The sequence below is a fragment of the Lagenorhynchus albirostris genome, chromosome 4, assembly GCF_949774975.1.
Source record: "Lagenorhynchus albirostris chromosome 4, mLagAlb1.1, whole genome shotgun sequence".
Lineage (NCBI taxonomy): Eukaryota > Metazoa > Chordata > Mammalia > Artiodactyla > Delphinidae > Lagenorhynchus > Lagenorhynchus albirostris.
Genome location: NC_083098.1, coordinates 84,152,835 through 84,171,805, shown reverse-complemented (window position 1 = coordinate 84,171,805; position 18,971 = coordinate 84,152,835). Strand labels below are relative to the sequence as shown.

General features: G+C 34.5%; 1 protein-coding gene across 1 annotated transcript in view; it reads left to right on the top strand.

Moving 5' to 3' along the window:
- The window catches only part of N4BP2 (NEDD4 binding protein 2), a 62,672-nt gene that overhangs the window by 10,208 nt on the left and 33,493 nt on the right, over positions 1 to 18,971 (top strand). Inside the window, exons 4-10 of the mRNA XM_060148309.1 lie at positions 1,843 to 1,931; positions 5,033 to 5,109; positions 10,677 to 10,829; positions 12,373 to 14,750; positions 15,376 to 15,461; positions 15,966 to 16,011; positions 17,592 to 17,788. Of these exons, the coding sequence (XP_060004292.1) occupies positions 1,843 to 1,931; positions 5,033 to 5,109; positions 10,677 to 10,829; positions 12,373 to 14,750; positions 15,376 to 15,461; positions 15,966 to 16,011; positions 17,592 to 17,788 (3,026 nt within the window). The remainder of the gene's footprint in view (positions 1 to 1,842; positions 1,932 to 5,032; positions 5,110 to 10,676; positions 10,830 to 12,372; positions 14,751 to 15,375; positions 15,462 to 15,965; positions 16,012 to 17,591; positions 17,789 to 18,971) is intronic.

Sequence of the window (18,971 nt, the reverse complement as noted above, 5' to 3'; positions counted from 1 at the left end):
GTGATGTGATGAAGAGCAATCTTGGATTTGCCAGTTACTAGCTGTGTGATCTTGTGCAAGTTATTTATATTCTCCAGGACCCAGTGTCTTCATCTGTAAAAGGACTTAATAATACTAAACCCCCAGGATTCTTGTAAAGGTTAAACGAGAATGAAAAGTGCTTAGCCATAGTTCAGTGTGCCCTTTCTATAACAACAACCGCAACAATGATGATATGAAATTAATTGGCAGAACTCTTTTTTTAAAAAGCTTTATTGAATGAGATAAGAATCAAATCGTTTTTAGCATATTCAGTGTTGTACAACCATCACCACAATCAATTTTAGAACGTTTTTATCACTCCAGAAAGACCTCATACCCATTAGCAGTCACTCCTCATTTCTCCCCAACTCTCTCCCAGCCCCAGGCAACTACTACTTTACTTTCTCTTTCTATAGGTTTGTCTCTTCTGAACATTTCATACAAGTAGAATCATATAATATGTGGTCTTTGTGAATGGCTTTCTTTCATTTAGCATAACGTTTTTCAAGGTTCATCCATGTTGTAGAAAGTATCAGTACTTTATTCTTTTTTATGGCTGAATAATATTCCATTATATGGATCTGCCACATTTTGTTTATCCATTCATTAGTTGATGGACATTTGGGTTGTTTCCACTTTTTGGCTATTATGAATAATGTTGCTATGAACATGCCTGTCTATGTCTAACCTTTTTAGTAACTGCCAAGCTATTTTCCAAAGCAGCTGCACTATTTTACATTCCCAGTAGCAGTTTATGAGGGTTCCAACTTCTCTATATCTTTACCAACACATGTTATTATCTATCTTTTTGATGATAGCTATCCTGGTGGGTGTGAAGTGGTATCATGTTGTGGTTTTGATTTGCATTTTCCTGATGGCTGATGATGTTGAGCATCTTTTTGTGTGCTTGTTGGCTACTTGTTTATCTCCTTTGGAGAGCTTTCTATTCAAATCTTTTGCCATTTTTAAATTGAATTATTTGTCTTTTTATTATTGAGTTATAAGAGAGTATACAGAACTTTTAAAACTTCCAAATATTTTCCTCGTAAGGCTTATTTATTGTGGCTCATCATTAATTCCCTGAATGGTCTAATTCCTTGGGAAAAAAGGCAGTTTTATAAGAAAATCTCTTGCACAAGGCATATAATAATTGTTTATTTCAAATCAAGACATCTTGTTTTTTGTCATGTGTATGCATGTTTGCCTATATTTTTTGTTTTTAAACTTTATTTTGGAATAATTTTAGATTTATGGAAAGGTTTGCAAAGGCAGTATTGAGTTTCTCTATCCCCCTCACCCATTTGGCCCTAATGTTAACATTTTATATAACTATGGTACATTTGTCAAGACTAAGAAATTAAAATTAACATTGGTACATTACTATTAATTAAACTCCAGATTTTACTTGGATTTTAGTTTTTCTACAAAAGTCCTTTTCTGTTCCAGAATCCAGATTCTGGATTCATGGTATCCAGAATCTTATCCAGGATACCATGTTGCTTTTAGCATGGTATGATATTGTTTTTAATGATAGCTTTTTTCCCCATTTATGCTATTTATACATGTAACATGCACGTCAAACTAAAATCAGACAGTTTTTATTTAATTTCTCATTATAATTTTAGTATTTAGTATTCAACATTTCCCTATGTTTTAATTTTTTATATATTCAAAAGTAGTATTTAGAAATAGAGTTGTGAATAAAATTAGCACATATCTATGATTTTCAAATTATGAAAACAAGATGAGATTTTTAAAATATCAAGATAATCCTTAATATTGTTGCTAAAAGTGATTTCTCATTTTCTGTTTGTATTTCAGCAAAAGAAGCATTTGAGAAGAAGGTATCTCCTATAATAATAGATAATACAAATCTACAGGCATGGGAAATGAAGCCATATGTTGCTTTGGTTTGTACCATGAATTGTCATAAGTCTAATAGTGGGTTTGAAATTATTGGGGGATGTTAATTACACAAGTGAATCTCAAGCAAACAGTCCTTGGACTGTATGTAACTGAGCTTTCTCTGGTCTTTAGCAAAATGAGAAAAATAGGAATAGTTTTTCCATAAAACTAAATTTATTCAATTTTCAAATTTTGAGATTCAGTTTTTAAATTCTGAGATTGTTTTTGTTTTTTGATGTCTTTTATGAAAAGATAGTGGTATTAAATTATAATTTTATGTTTGTGTGTATTTATGTGTATGTATGTGTGTGTCTACACACACACACAACCATTTTCTTATTGCTTTTACTTGGCAGAATCAAAATTTGCTGGTTCTTTCTTAGTCCCCAAATTTCTTTTGAAATTTTGCTATTCTGAGAAATTCAAAATTCTGTACATTCCGCTATTTTCAGTTCTCCAAATTTGCTGGATTCCTTTTTTGTCCAGCTTTGATGGCAGCTTTTTCAGGAAGTTAGCTTTCATTCACTTACTAAAAAGCTGAATTGGGCACTCTTTCTGCTTTCCTGGCACCCTGGCTTACTTCTGTCATAGTATTAAGCACACGGTTTTTATCAGTAGGCCATGGATTGACTAACTTTTTTCTAGAAAGCACCAGATAGTAAATATTTTAGGTTTTGCAGGCCACAGTTTCTGTTGCATATTCTCTTTTAACAACCTTTTAAAGATAAAAACACACACACACACAAAAACTATTCTTAACTCCTAGGCTGTACAAATACTGGCTGATGGGCTGAATTTAGCTCTAAGCTATCCATTTTTCTTGAGGGTAAGCCTATCATTTTTTTCATCATTGAATCTCCAGAATATAGCACTATGCTTGGCATATAATTAATATATATATTCATTGAGTAAATTGATGAGTGAAGCTTTTATGAGTATGGGTCTTGTTTGTTTTATTACCCCAAGGTTAGCACATCTGGCACATTGAAGCTCAGTTTGTTTCTTTAGTTAGTAAATATTGTACTTGCTGATTTATGTTCTTAACACATCCAACTTATACCCCCATTGCTGTGCCCAGTGCACTTGTACTGTTGTGAAGTACAAGGTATGATTCTTTACTTTTCTGAAGAAAATTGTGTCCTTTGAACAAGTGAGATTTTACTTCTGTGCAGGGCAGTAGAGGGAACAAAGACTTGATTTTAGTGCATTGGGAGCACTAAAATCACACACAGTTTGCTTTCTGGCCTTAGGAGTTTCTAGTTTCTAGACTAATATATTCACTACTGGGACCTGCTTCCCCCTTAACCTTACTTAACTCCTCTGTAGGTTTTTCTTAGCTTCCTGCTCTCATCTTAGAAAGTTCTTTACTTTCCTATGAAAATAGGAAAAAAAACACTTTACTTTCCTATGTAGAAAACAAAGAAGTCCTTGAATTATGTGTTTCTGATTTTCGTTTAGGCTTCAGCCTTCTATAATGTTTTCTTTCCCCTTTTTTATTATATAATGATTGAAAATATGAAGCTATTTTTCCAGTATTGATTCCTTGACTCTTTGCAACTCTACTTAGAAGTATAAAGGACTCCTGCTTATCATAGATGGCAAATGCTTTTGTCTTCATAAAGAAGTAGATGAAGGAATTACTGTAGAGAAGAGGATCACTTTTTGCTTCTTTTGGTAGTAAGATAATGAAAGCTGTAGGGGAGTGGAATAGAGTAAACAGTCTATTACCATCTTGACTGTCATTTACAAAAGTAGCTAAAGTAGTAAGAGATAAATAGGGAGCAGTCAAATATGCTTAGTGGCAATTGGCAAAACGTGTGTGTGTGTGTGTGTGTGTGTGTGTGTGTATGTATGTATGTATATATATGGCAAAGCAATATTGTCCCTTGTGGGCTATCATAGAGGTTGACCTAAGTCAGAATCCTCTTAAGTAATGTAACATATTTTTAAGGTTTGCCTATTGATATGGGAGTTGAAAAAGTCTTTAAATTGATAGTCTCTCTTTTTCTCTTTGTGTATGCATGAATTTAAAATTAATTTGATCCTAACAGCTGTATGATACCCCTTTAGGTAATTAGAGACCTGGGCTATTGCCAGGCCTTGAATCATTTGTATGAAATTTGGTGCTGAGGTGAGGAGGTGGAAGTGAGTAAGCTCATTACAGGGTGTTATGTCACTACCTACCTTGGTGTCTGGGTTGAATTTTGGACTTTTCTGTCAGAATGACAGAAAATAGGAATGACCACTCTTGGCATCTTGTCATAAAGCTGAGAGGATCAATAGTGGGAGGTGAGGTCAGAGATGTAATGGTGGTTGGGGAGATGGTAGGGCAGATTATGTAAGGGCTCATACATAGATCACTGTGAGGACTTTGGATTTTACCTTGGGTGACGTGGAAGATACATTAGTCTGCTCAGGATGCCATAAAAAAAATACCATAGACTGGGTAGCTTCAACAAGAGGAAATTAATTTTCTCATAGTTCTGGAGGCTAGACGTCCCAGATCAAGGTCCAGCAGGGTCAGTTTCTGGTGAGAGTTCTCTTCCTCCCTTGCAGGTGGCCATTTTCTTGCTGTGTTCTCACATGGTGGAGAGAGCAAGTTCTCCGGTGTCTCTTCTTTTTTTTCTTTTTCTTTTTTTTTTTTTTTGCAGTACGCGGGCCTCTCACTGTTGTGGCCTCTCCCGTTGCGGACCACAGGCTTACTTTCTTAATTTATATTAAGTACATTTTCTCATTAACACATATAGTATTTTTAAAACCATTGTATATATTTTCACTGTATGGCTGTATCTTCATTTCTTTAGCCAGTTCCATGTTAATAGACACTAAGTTGTTTGTATTCTTTTGCTGTTACAAATAATGGCGAACTGGATATCCTGCTGTATATATATTTCTGCACTCTGACATAAGTTTTTATCAATAGCATAAATTTCTGAAAGTTCATTGCTGGATCAAAGAGACTGTGCATTTTACCAGGTAACACACTCATCAAGATTAGATAATCTTTTAGGTTCTTTCAGTTTTAACATGCTGTGAATTTGGAAACAATGAATTAAATTTCATGGAAGTAATTATTTTAAAATGCATTTGTCTTTTTTGTACGTAGTCTCAAAAACATAAATATAAAGTCCTTTTCCGGGAACCGGATACCTGGTGGAAATTCAAACCAAAGGAACTTGCAAGGTAAAACTTGGAGTTTATCTAACATGTTTTTAATTTCATGAGAGTGATAGAAAGTCCATCTAGATTTTTTTCCCCTTGTAAATAATGAACGAAACAAAATGTATTAGATTGCGGCTTTGCCACTTAAAAATTGATAACAAATTTTGTATTGCCTATAGGCTTTCTTTTTTCAGTTTGTGAAGAATTTGTCTTTCTGTTCCTAAATTGTTAATTAACAGTCAGAAAAATTCCAATTGTCTTATATAGTCAGTACTTTATTACTTATTAATAATATAATGTCAATATCTGAAACTAGAAGAGATTCTAGGATTTAGCAAACCTGAACCGTGTGCTACTGGCAGGAACAAATTGTTGTAGCTGCCTAGTGACTCACAATGCTGGACGGAAGTGAGGAGGTATAAATGGAAAAGGTAGCAAATGTTCAGCTGTCCAGGTTTTTCACTACCCACTCTGCTTTCCCCCCAAGGTTATACTTTTTTCTTTGATTGTTTGACTTGGATAAAAATGTTAACTCAGGACATGGACATACAGTGTATTTTGTTTTGTGCTATGTATTCCCTTAGAGATAGCCCTAAATTAATTTTGGTCAGGGTATTTTCTCCATGGTAATTTAAACTAATGTCAGTACTAAATAAAGGACAACCTAACTTTAGGATATCCACAATGTTGTGCAAGCATCACCACTGTTTAATTGATGAACGTTTTCATTACCTCAACAAAGAAACCCTGTATTTGCTATTAGTCACTCCCAATTCCCCTTTCCCTTGGCAACTACTAATCCGCTTTTCTGTCTCTATCAATTTGCCTATTCCAGACATTTCATATAAATGGGATCATACAATATGTGACCTTTTGTGTCTGACATCTTCACTTAGCATAATGTTTTCAAGGTTCACCCATGTTGGAGCATATATCAGTACTTCATTCCTTTTTATTATCCTTTTGTTACATTACTAGATACATTACTAGATTTGGTTTTCTAGTATTTCACTTAGGATTTTTGCATCTGTATGAATGAGTGAGATTGACTTAAGTTTTTTCTTCTTTGCCCTGTCTTGCCTGGTTTTGGCATCATGGTTTTAGGTTCATAAAATTAGTTGGGAAGTATTTCTTCTCTTTTCTGAGTTTATGTAAGTTTGAATGTTTGATAGAATTTACTTATGAAACTGTCTGGATCCTCTGTTTTCTTTGTGAGAAGTTTCCATTGGAATTTGTCCATTACACCAAAGTTTACAAATTTATTAAGACCGTTTATGGGACTTCCCTGGTGGCGCAATGGTTAAGAATCTGCCTGCCGATGCAGGGGACACGGGTTCAAGCCCTGGTCTGGGAAGATCCCACATGCCACAGAGCAACAAAGCCCGTGCGCCACAACAACTGAGCCTGTGCTCTAGAGTCTGCGAGCCACAAATACTGAGCCCTCGTGCCACAACTACTGAAGCTCACGTGCCTAGAGCCCATGCTCCACAACAAGAGAAGCCACCGCAATGAGAAGCCTGTGTACCGCAACGAAGAGTAGCCCCCACTCCCTGTAGCTAGAGAAAGCCCACGCGCAGCAACGAAGACCCAACGCAGCCAAAATATAAATTAAATAAATAAATACATAAAACAAAAAACTTTTTATTAAAACTCTTATAGTATTCTCTTACCATTTACATCTCTGCTGCATCTATACTTTTAAATACTAATGTGTTTATGTGTATCTTCTTTTTTTTCTTGATTATTCTTAGCAGAGATCAGATTTTTTTGTTTTTATAAATTTATTTATTTACTTTTTAAATTTTTTTTTTTGCGGTACGCGGGCCTCTCACTGCTGTGGTCTCTCCTGTTGCGGAGCACAGGCTCCGGACGTGCAGGCTCAGTGGCCATGGCTCACGGGCCTAGCCGCTCTGCGGCATGTGGGATCTTCCCAGACCGGGGCACGAACCCGTGTCCCTGCATCAGCAGGTGGACTCTCAACCACTGCGCCACCAGGGAAGCCCTATTTATTTTTTATTTTTGGCTGTGTTGGGTCTTCGTTGCTGTGCACGGGCTTTATCTAGTTGCAGCAAGTGGGGGCTACTCTTCGTTGTGGTGTGCAGACTTCTCATTGTTGTGGTTTCTCTTGTTGCAGAGCATGGGCTCTAGGCATGCGGGCTTCAGTAGTTGTGGCACGAGGGCTCAGTAATTGTGGCTCGCGGGCTCAGTAATTGTGGCTCGCGGGCTCTAGAGTGTGGGCTCTAGAGTGCAGGCTCAGTAGTTGTGGCGCACGGGCTTAGCTGCTCTGCGGCATGTGAGATCTTCCCGGACCAGGGATCAAACCTGTGTCCCCTGCATTGGCAGGCGGATTCTTAACCACTGTGCCACCAGGGAAGCCCAAGATCAGATGTTTTATTAGCCTTTTCAAATAGACATCTTTCTGCTTTGTTGATCTTTCTATTATAAGTTTGTTTATTATAAGAATGTTTCATTCATTTCTGCTTCTTTTATTCTACTTTCTTGGCTTTAAAAAAATCTATTTTGCTTTGTTTATTCTTTTTTTTTTTTTTGGCTGCATTGAGTCTTCGTTGCGGTGCGCGGGCTTCTCACTGCAGTGGCTTCTCTTGTTGGGGAGCATGAGCTCTAGGCACATGGGCTTCAGTAGTTGTGGCATGTGGGCTCATTAGTTGTGGCTCTCGGGCTCTAGAGCACAGGCTCAGTAGTTGTAATGCACGGTCTTAGTTGCTCCACAGCATGTGGGATCTTCCTGGATCAGGGCTTGAACCTGTGTCCCTTGCATTGGCAGGCAGATTCTTAACCACTGAGCCACCAGCAAAGCCCTAGGTCATTTTCTAATATGAGCATTTAATGCTATAAATTCCCCTAAGTATCATGTTAGATGCCCCTAGAATTTTAATATATAATATCTTCTTTTTATTATTTATTTTCTATTTTGCATTACTGTTACTTTAATTCTTTAACCCTTGGGTTGTTTAGAGCTATGTTTTAAATTTTGGAACAGATGGTTTTAAAATTCATCTTTTCAAAAAAATTGGTTTTCAACTTTACTGCAGTAGGTAAGATTGTGCGGTTTGTATGATACTAATTCTCTGATATTTTTAAAGATGTGTTTTACTAGTTCATTGTCAATTTTTTATAAATGTTCATATTTGCTTGATAAGGTATAACAGTTATAGTATATTAATATATCATTAAATCATGGTTATTCTTTTGCTCGCATCTGTAGCTTTACTTTCCAGAAAATTTTGCTTGATGGATTAATGTTTAAGAGAGGGATGAGAAAATGTACTATGGGAGAGGTGTTGATATCTCTCTCTATTATGTTGATTATGTCAGTTTTTCCTTATAATTCTGCCCATTTTTGCTTTAAATATACTGAGGATATTTTTTGAAGTACATATAAGCTTAAGATTTTTATATCACTCTAATTGAACCTTTTATCCTTGTCTAGTAATTTTCTTTTATTAATATTAATTTTTGTTATAAAATCTAATTTGTCTAATATAAATAGAACTATACCAGTTCTTTTAGTTAGTATTTGAGTGTTACTTCTTCTTCTATACTTTTCCTTTCAACCTTTCAGTATCTTTGTGTTTAGGTATATCTCTTATAACCAGTATGGCTGGGTTTTAAAAAATTCACTCTATCTTTGGCTTTTAATTGATAAGCTTAGTTCTTTTACAGTTATTTTGGGTATTCATATAATTGGTCTTGTTTCTTGCTGTCTCTCTCTGTACTTTTTATTAATCTCACCTTTTCTGTGATTGTTTTTTCTCCTATCACAGAAAATTATATATTTGACTTTTTTTCCTCCTGTCTTGCCTTTTTTGGATTTTTTTAATTGAATGCAAATTTTCTTACTCGTTTTTTCCTTCTCTACTAATTTGGAGATTATATACACTTTTTAAACTCTTTAGTGGTTACATTAAAAGTTTTATCATGCAGACTTTAAAATTAAACCATTTTCCTAGCTTTCCTCTTCACAAATGCAAGGACTTTCAAACATGTTAACTCTGATACTTACTTCCTTTCCAGCTCACATGCTGTGATTGTCTGGAATGTACAGATGGTGTTTTCACTTGTGTAGTTATTTGTGCTGTGTGTAGTGCTTTGTGCTTAATTTTCCTTTCATTATAGGTCTTTCATCTGAGAATTTCCTTCTGCCTGACAGTTCATCTTTTAGGATTTTCTTTACATTGTAGACCAGTTTCATGTCAATCTCTTTCTTTTTTTTTTTTTTAAATCTGAAAATCCTTTTATTGTCCTCATGCTTATAAGATACTTTTGCTGAGTGTATATATTCTAGATTGATAGTTTCTGTTATTGATGATGACATTTGTCCATTATTATTGTTGTCAGGTGTAATTCTAATAGTTGGTTTCTTTGTAGATGATTCGTTTTTTTAAATTTCTAGTTGCTTTTAATATCATCTCTATCTTTGGTGAATGACAATATCAGTACTGTGTTTCTAGTTGTAGATTTCTTAGTTATCTTGCTTAAGATTTGTTGGATTTGTGAGATTAGGAGATTGATGTCTTTCATCAGTTCTGGAACATTCTCAGCCATTTTTCTTTAAATTGCTTCTGTCCCACATACTCTCTCTTCTCTTTCTGGGACTTGGATTAGATGTATACTAGACCTCTTTGCTCTGTCCTCTATGTCTATGTCTCAACCTCTCTTTCATATTTTCTATCTCTTTGCTTCTCTGTCATCTGAAACCAGATAAGACTGAGGTATTTAAATATGAAAGCCAGATTTCCCCAGGGGGCAAATGCTAATATTAGCCCCAGGATCCAGACACTAAAGTTGGATCCATCCTGAGATAGGAGAGTTTCAACTGGGATGTTTTCATTAAGACAAGACCCTTGAAGGACTAAAGCATACCATCTTGCCTCCTGGCAGATGCAAATTCAGATGCTGTATGAATGAAAGCACCCCCAGTTTAAGGCCTAAGGATTCCCATATATTAGATTCAACTAAGTGTGAGCTCATAAACAAAAACAAAGGAATAAGCTACCATGAATGAAAGCACAAATATAACGAACTTCATATTTGGACATCCAGAGACTTCAAATACTAAGAATGTTTTTTCTTTACTTGAACTTAAAATGTTTTAAAGTGTGTGTCTGCTTTAATTCGTATGGGATCCAGTTTTACTGTAATAGAAGTGTCCTTTGGCACATCTAGTCTGCTGTACTGGCATAAGTGGAAGCCTCTGTAGTGGAATTTTTTCAGTCACTAGTTAATAATTAATCAATTGAAATGATGGTCATGTTCATATGAGATTTTTTTGGCAGAGCTTGAGAATAACTTCTTTTAAAGTTATTAAGATCTGCTGTTTTTTTCCAAGTTGATGAAGGATGTTTGGAAAAGATTGTATGGCATGATTAAGAAAATGGTAATTTAGGACATTCTGAATAAAATGAAACTTAGAATCAGATAGTTTATATTGTATCATAATAAACCAGTTTTGATATTTTTATGTATTAGAAATGTATCGTTGTTTCTCTTAACATTATATGAGCCGATTTTTTAAGAACTTAATTACCAATGTTCCTTCTACCCTTTTTTTCCCCTGGAATTTTTAGGCGTAATATTCATGGGATAAGCAAAGAAAAAATAACAAGAATGTTGGAACACTATCAACGTTTTGTTTCAGTGCCCATAATCATGAGTTCTTCAGTTCCAGAGAAAATGGAACGTATCGAGTTGTGTGCATATTCTTGTGACAGAAGTACTAGGTAGGTTAAAGTCTCTATGTACAGAAATTCAATTTAAAAACTTAATTTTAAAAAATCTGATAATTTAGGAACTTCTAAAATCACTGCCAAATAACTTTAAAAATAAGGTAGGCATTTGTTGTTTGTAGGGTTTAGGTATAGTCTTACCTGGAGCAGGATATATATGGTTAGCAAGAGAAGTAAAAGTTTATGTGGGTGATGACATACATGGGGGTTTCATTGTCTTTTGGTTTATGTAGGTCCATGTTTACACTATGAATACTCCTGCCTTCTTTATTTAACTTGCTGCTATTCCAATATTTATCTGTTACCTTATCTACCCTCTATTGTTATTTGGTATATAGTCACATTACTTCTTAATTTTCTTAGGTATTAATAAAAATACTCTTTCAAGCTAGTATCGTAAAAATGTATTATGCATGGTATACTTTTACTAAGTAACAAGTCACAGCCTTTTGAAAGTTTGCAATTCAGGATAGTACTGATTATGTTAAAAACATTTAGGATACATAAACAATTGAATAAATAAGTGAGTAAAGAAGAGTCTTAAATATAAATAAAGTTCTGAATTGCTCACATTTTTTGATGATTAGGGATGAGAGACCCTTTTAAAAAGGAGTTGGGAAAAGAAAATTCACAAATGCTCTTTTATTGAGGAGCAGTATTGCAAAGTGGTTAAGAATATGGGCTCCTTAGCTGTATTTCCTGGCTTCAAATCCCAAAGCTTTGTAATCTTTGACAAATTATAAAATCTCTCTATATTTCGGCTCCTCATTTGCAAAATGGCAATAATAACACTTTGCTTATAAGGATCTCATAAGGATTATGAATTAATACTTGTGAAGGACTTATAAATAGCATCTGGTATATAGAAAACTGAATGTTAGGTGTGATTTCACTTAGGAAGGCTTCATGGGATAGTTGGGACTTTGAGAACTCCTGCAATAAAGAAAGAAAGGAAGATGAGTTGTTAAATAAGGAAAATGCACTGAAGTTGAAAGTATAATGATTTGGCAAAAGTGCTCTGAGTCTGAAATTAACATTGAGGATGGCTTTAAAAAATTTAGCAAGTGACATCTCAAATGAGAGCTGTCCTCCCTTTCTCTCATTTCACTTAATTGTGCAGATCATGTTGGTTGACTCTTTGAGACTTTGTAAATCAATCTTAAGCATTTTCCTCTGCAGCAAATGACAGGTGGTATAGAGGCAGACCTAGTTTCACATATGTTAAGCTTAAATAGGTTGGAAAGGAGCTAGGGAGTGTCCTCTTCTGGGAACAAATTTAGAACCTTAACTTTAATATTTAATGCATAATAAACACCTTAACTGAAAATCTCATGTTAATTATTCAATTTGAAAGAATCTGAGTGCTTCTTGTATGCCAAGCGTTGTGCTAGGTGTTGGGATTACAATAAAGCGATGTGTTCATAGTGTATTAGGGAAGGATCAAGTGTCTCTCTTTCAGTTGAATGATTCTTTAAATCATAATATTAATGGCAACATTAAGAGATTTCCTTATAATACTTAAAAACAAATCTTACAGCCCAAGAGACAATGAAGATATTGCCTCTGAAAAAGAAGAAAATGTTTTATCCTCGTCTCTGAAGCATCCAGAGTTAATTGAAGAGAAGAAACATGATGTGACCAAAGAAAATTTGTTACCTGAGAATGTTACATGTCTCCCTAATGCAGATTTAAACAACGGAAAAAAAGAAACAAGTGGTATGAATCCTAACATTCAGAGTGCTTTCATTCACGAAGCTCCAGACATTTATTTTTCTGATTCTGAAAGCAAAGAACGAGCAATAGACAAACATGAAAAAGAAGAGCCAGTAGAAATGGCTCCTGAAAAAGAGTGTAGTAAAACCAATGCAGATAGTTTTGTAGAGAGAATATCACCAAGTATTTGCTGTGGTGGAAATAATCAAGAAGACTGTGGTCTTTCAAATACTGTACCACTTCAAAATGAAAAATCTTCATCTAGTGAAACACTGGAAGAAAGAGCAGGAGTAAAGAAAAAAGCCTTTGGAAAACAAAAAAGCAAATCAACTTCGGAAAAGTTCCCAAGACAAGAGCTGTCTTTTGTTGGTGACTGGCCAGTTGATAAGTCTATCGGTCAGAGGACAAAAAGGAACCGAAAAACTGAGAAAGCTTTATCTATACACAGTGACAAAAAGTATAATTGCCCTCAGTCACATAAAGTATTAGACAGTAGTTTATCTGTGAGTATAGATTGTATCCAGCCACGAGGATCTCCACATGAAAACGTAGAGGATGACAGCAAGTCACAGTGTGATGATGCCTCAGAATCTTTCAATAGCTGTAAATATGGTACTTATAAAAATACTGAAAAAGACTCATTTAACATTGTGGGTGACTGGCCTTCATCAGATTCTTTAGCTCAGAGAGAGCACAGATCAAGAATGCCAAAGGCTGGCTTAAATGAACCCAACCTAGAATTTGGAACTAACAACAGTATGAACGAAATGTCCTTATATACAGCACGTGAGGCCTGTTGGGGCACAAGCCCTGAAGAACTAAAAACGTTGGGTAGTTCTTCTCGAGGAAGTTCTGAAATGCTGCCCAATGAAATGACCTGTGAGAATAAAACTTGTCCAAGTAAAAAGATTCATAGGCAACACACATTGTCTCTTACTTTTACCAATAGTGTGTCAACTGCTCCTGGAGGAGCGGGACCACAAACTTTAGCTGAATTTCAAGAAGAAAAGACTAAAGAAGTCCCTGGAATAGAAGTAGGCAAGTGTACTCAGACTGAACCACAGGATTTTGCTCTCTTATGGAAAATAGAAAAGAATAAAATTAGTGTTTCAGATTCTCTGAGAGTACTAACAGGAAGATTAGATGGATTTAAACCGAAAGCTCTCAATATTAACACAAAATTAGATGTTCAAGAAACAATTCCATATAGGGTAATGTATGACAAAAGCACATATGTTGAAGAAAGTGAGCTTACCAGTGCTGATGAATCTGAAAATCTTAACATTCTTTGTAAACTATTTGGATCGTTTTCATTAGAAGCCCTAAAAGACCTATATGAGAGGTGTAACAAAGATATTATTTGGGCCACGAGCCTTTTATTGGATTCTGAAACTAAATTATGTGAGGATACTGAATTTGAGAATATAGAAAAGTCATATGATGAAACACAAATTGGGCCATTTTCTCTGGGACTGAATTTGAAGGAAATTATTAGCCAAAGAGGAAGCTTAGAGGAGTCTAATTCTTCTGTGCCAGAATTTAGCCATGGAATTGGTATCAGTAACACGAATGCACAGTCCACCTGTAATTCAGAAAAGGAAAGCTTAGAGCAGGCAGAAATAAGAGCTGTAACTACTGAAAAACCTGGATTAATAACAGGTATACTTCCTAATGTAGATCTCAAGAATAATAATGAAGTACTTCCTAATAGTCAGGCAGAACTTTCAGGTTTATATAATGTTAAGCAGCTTTTTCCAGGCACTCTAAAAGCTACTACCACTAAAAATGTGAGTGAAATGGAGAAGAATCCAGAAGTCACTGAGATTGGAGACAGTATAAATTCTTCTTTGAATTTGTCTGATATTTTAAATTCTGTATCGAGCACTTCGGATCTTGAATTACATGAAGAAATTTATTTTACTGACTCTTTTGACATAAATAAAAGTGAAAATCTTCCAAAGGATTATGTGAAATTTCCAAACACAGAAGAATTTATGAATGAAGATGAACAGGAAGTGGAAAAAATTCTAATGGCAGGGAGTGCTTTGTCAGCTGAAGTTACTGAAGAAGATAAAACTGAGACGTTGAATCCCATGCCAGTGATGGCCAAATCGCTGACCATAGACTGTCTGGAATTGGCATTGCCCCCTGAACTGGCTTTTCAGCTCAATGAATTATTTGGCCCTGTTGGTATTGATTCAGGTAAGGAAAAAGTAAATTACTTATATGTGTATCTTTGTGTAAGTAGAATATAGATAGAGGGTCTAGTTCAATTTTAAAATTATTTTATGTTACTAGAAGTGTAAAAGTAATTTGTGTTGCCTACCTTATTATTTTTGACACAGTGTGTTTGTAGAAGATTTTTAAGTATATAATTTGAAGAAATAGAGAGTATTTAGATGGACTTTGTATTCATCTTGTGCATATACTGGAAGTTTTCTCTGGTATTTACCTCATACTTATTTGCACAGATACATCTTTTTGAATCCTTTGGTGCTACTCCAGATACACTTAAGGCAAGATAATTCCTTAGAATACGCCTACTGGAAAGTCTTGACTAATGGAAATGAATATATTAAATATATTTAGTGTAATGGACATGAATAACTTAAATATATGAAACATAATGTAATTATACCTGCCAAGAAGTGTGAAAACAATGACATATTACATAAAAATATTCCAAGAGATTTAGAACTAGAGACATAGGTTAGTAATTAAAAATACAAATTAGTTTTATGATGCATAAGGTAGTTGAGTATGTTTTCTGCAAATGTATAATGAGTAATGATCATATTTTCTTTTCTTTTCTTCCCCCCGTCACAAGGGTCCCTAACAGTTGAGGACTGTGTGGTTCATATAGATCTGAATCTGGCTAAAGTGATTCATGAAAAATGGAAAGAATCTGTAATGGTTGGTAGGCTTCTTTTTATAGAAAGCTCCTTTTGTGTACATTTTGTCACCTTTGCTCTTCAATAAAATCTGTTATATGAAAGATTCTATTGAATCTTGACTTTGAGAGAGAATTAATTTTACCAGTTAACAGGTTACTGATTTTTTTTTTCTCCTTCCAGTATTTTAGATTATTTCCAGACTGGCCAAATTATATAATTAATGATGGAGCTCAATATGACTGTTGATTTTTTTTTTTAATGGAAAAAAATCATAAATAGTTTTTTACTCCTTAAAGACTTGCAGTGCTAATTTTCATAAACAGTTTTTAAAATATCACAGCATAAGAGCTCTATAAGTAGAAAAAATATATAGATGGAATCAATTTATATTTATCTGCTTTTATTAGATTTAGCAAGAATGATTGATAGTTTTACAGGGAGAAATGATTACTAGAGAAAAATAATATAAGCTTGTTTTCTAATGCACCCTGCTTTGCCAATCCTGTTCTGCCTCTGTGTTTAGGAGCGACAAAGACAAGAAGAGGTATCCTGTGGCAAATTAATGCAAGGTAAAGCACATATTTTCACTTCTAATATTCTTGTCTTGATGTTGAAACTTGAAACTTGGTGTGTGTGTGTGAATTTTAACTTTTTTTTTTTTTAAGCGTTTATTTATTTGGCTGCGCCAGGTCTTAGTTGTGGCATGCGGGATCTTCATTGCCGCGTGTGGGATCTTTGTTGAGGTGTGCAGGATCTTTAGTTGCGGCGTGAGGGGTCTTTTAGTTGTGGCATGCAGGCTCTTAGTTGTAGCATGCGGGATCTAGGTCCCTGACCAGGGATCGAACCCGGGCCCCCCGCACTGGGAGCAGGCCAGGGAAGTCCCTGAATCTTAATTCATTTTAAATATACTTCCACAAAATATGTTACCCAAGAATTTTGATTTGCAAATAAAAGTTTTAACATTTAATATTGATACAAAAGAAAATAAAGCTTAAAGAAGAAAAAAGCCCCTATAATATCATTTAACTTTCAGTTAACACCTGAAAACTAACACAACATTATAAATCAACTATATTTCAATTAAAAAAAAAACAAACAGGAGTGCTGTGGAACACCCAAGGTGTGCTCTAATGCACATAGTCAGTGTGTTTCCTGTTTATGATTTTGCTCTGAATGAAGGGAAACTGTTCTGGTTTGAGAGCAATAAAGTATTCCTGTGTTTGAGAGTATCATTGAAATATTACTTGATTTTTCAAATTTTTTATTTATGTTAATATAATTAGAGCACAAAAGTCAACCTGCTTTTTGATTACATCTGCCAAATTGAAAATAATTGATTCCAGAAGATTTCTTAGATAGCATTGTCGTAAGTGGTTAGTGCAGGGCGGCAGACCTGTTACAGGGTCCTCCTTTTGTGCCTGAGTTCCTCCAGATGCCTCTTTTGTCCACTCCATACTAGGACTCCAGGTTGAAGATTCTTAACTTTAGTTCAGACCTGTGTTGTAGCTTCAAGAGCTAAAGCTGTTTGAGAGCTGAAGGTTCCCAAAGAGTATCAGAGTTATTCAGATGACAGTATTCGCTATTTCTTCACTCTCCAGGAAATCAAAGGAGTATATCAGAATGTGGTGCTTAGAAAAGCTGAAATATTATACATTAAGTCTTGTTATTATGAACTTCTTAGAATGTTTAGTTCCTTCCTTATGTTGAATATCATTTGTTCAATATTTATTGTAGACCTCCAATGGGTTACAGATTTGCAGAAATATTCATCCTTTCAGTTCTTGGAGTGGCCAAGCAGAGCTGACCAAAGCTACTCACTTCCGGCTGACTGCAGCTTCCTCTGTTTACCAGTGTATATGTGTGTCACTGTTTTCTCTGTGTTGATGTGATATGAAAAAGAGTGGGGAAGCATTGAGTTGATTTACAGTAATACCCAGATCATTTGAATATTTCTACATTTATACTTGCTTGTGATTATGTGAAGATGTATTTTGAAACTTTGAAATACAACTTGGAATATTGTATTTATAAGCAAAGAGTAAAAAGTCATGTTTTCTGGGTCTCTCTGAGGTAGATGTAACAGAATGAATAATGCCTAATTTGTACATTTATTTTTGATGATCTGACACTATTGATACTGCTTTTGTAGATCCTTCCCTGGTTGGGCGTGTTGGTCTTGATAATCCAGAACAAAAATCATCTCAGAGAACGGGCAAAAAATTACTGAAGACTTTAGCAGCACCTGAAATGCAACCCTTATTGGATCATTGGAACACTCATACTAAAAAAGTATCACTCAGAGAAATAATGTCAGAAGAAATTGCCTTACAGGAAAAGCATGATTTGGTATGAGTTAGTATAAATATTAAGCCTTTGTCTCTGACTCTAATTTAATCATATGTTTACTTTTTGATTTTCATTTGACTCTACTTTTCCTAGTCTGAAATCATATTTTAACCTGATTGAAGTTAATGTTAAAATTGAAAAATGTTTTAAATGTAGTTTGAAGTTGGAGGTCTTTGCTTCTGGAAAATTAGTTGATATTCTATAACAGTAAGCCAATTTATGTTAAATCTGTTGTTTTAGATTTAATTTTGCAGGTGTATATATCTTATCTTTAACATTTACTTCTGCAATTTTTTAATTCTAGAAAAACATGAAAGAATATTTCCTTTGAAGATAATTTCATTTATAAGTTAGTAATAAGAAATGACACTTGCTATTAAAGAATTGTCCATCTTTGAAACAAAATTTTTTTAGAGAAAAATTTTAGAAACTTATGAATCTGAAATTAAGTACTCTTCTTTTTTATCTAACTTTGCAATTAAACAAGTTCAAACAGATTTCACTTTGCTTTGAACTTAATTTTTGTTCTTTATTCAACATATCTAATTATATGATATGAAGCCGTAAGAGAATTTTGTTTATTTTGCATTTCTTTTTCTTAACGTTTTGTGGAATTTGAAAATTAGTATTAGAGAATTTCAGAACCAAAACGGAAAAGACCTTAGAGGTTATTTAGTCCAATTCTCAAGGAAAAAAAATTTCTTAGTTGGTGATCTTAAAGCATTTTACCCTCTCTTTTCACTCATTTGACTGCTCAAAGGAACACCTTTATATTGGCTGAAATACATAGAATTGGGGCATAGAAAGAATGATGGGATTCTTCTACCTTCATATTTATTTCCCCCAGTTATCTTGTTAATTAAGTTGGAAATAAGCTACCATTACCATCTTTGCATGTTTACATAATCCAAAGAACAATCTCTTCAGTAGGATCTTATAATTTAGTGTTGTTTCAGATATCTTCTTCAATTTACATATGTAATAAATTGGAGAAATAGATTTTCTTAAAAAATAAGGAAAGCCTAGAACTTATGCTCAAATGGTGTGACACTTTTTGTTGAAATGCCATTTTCCTCTACTGAAACTTATCTTTATGGTTCTAACCTGCCTTTTAATCTCTTAGTATAATAATGAACAAAAAAGTTTCTTTGACTTTCCAACTTAATTTTTTTTTTTCTCCTAT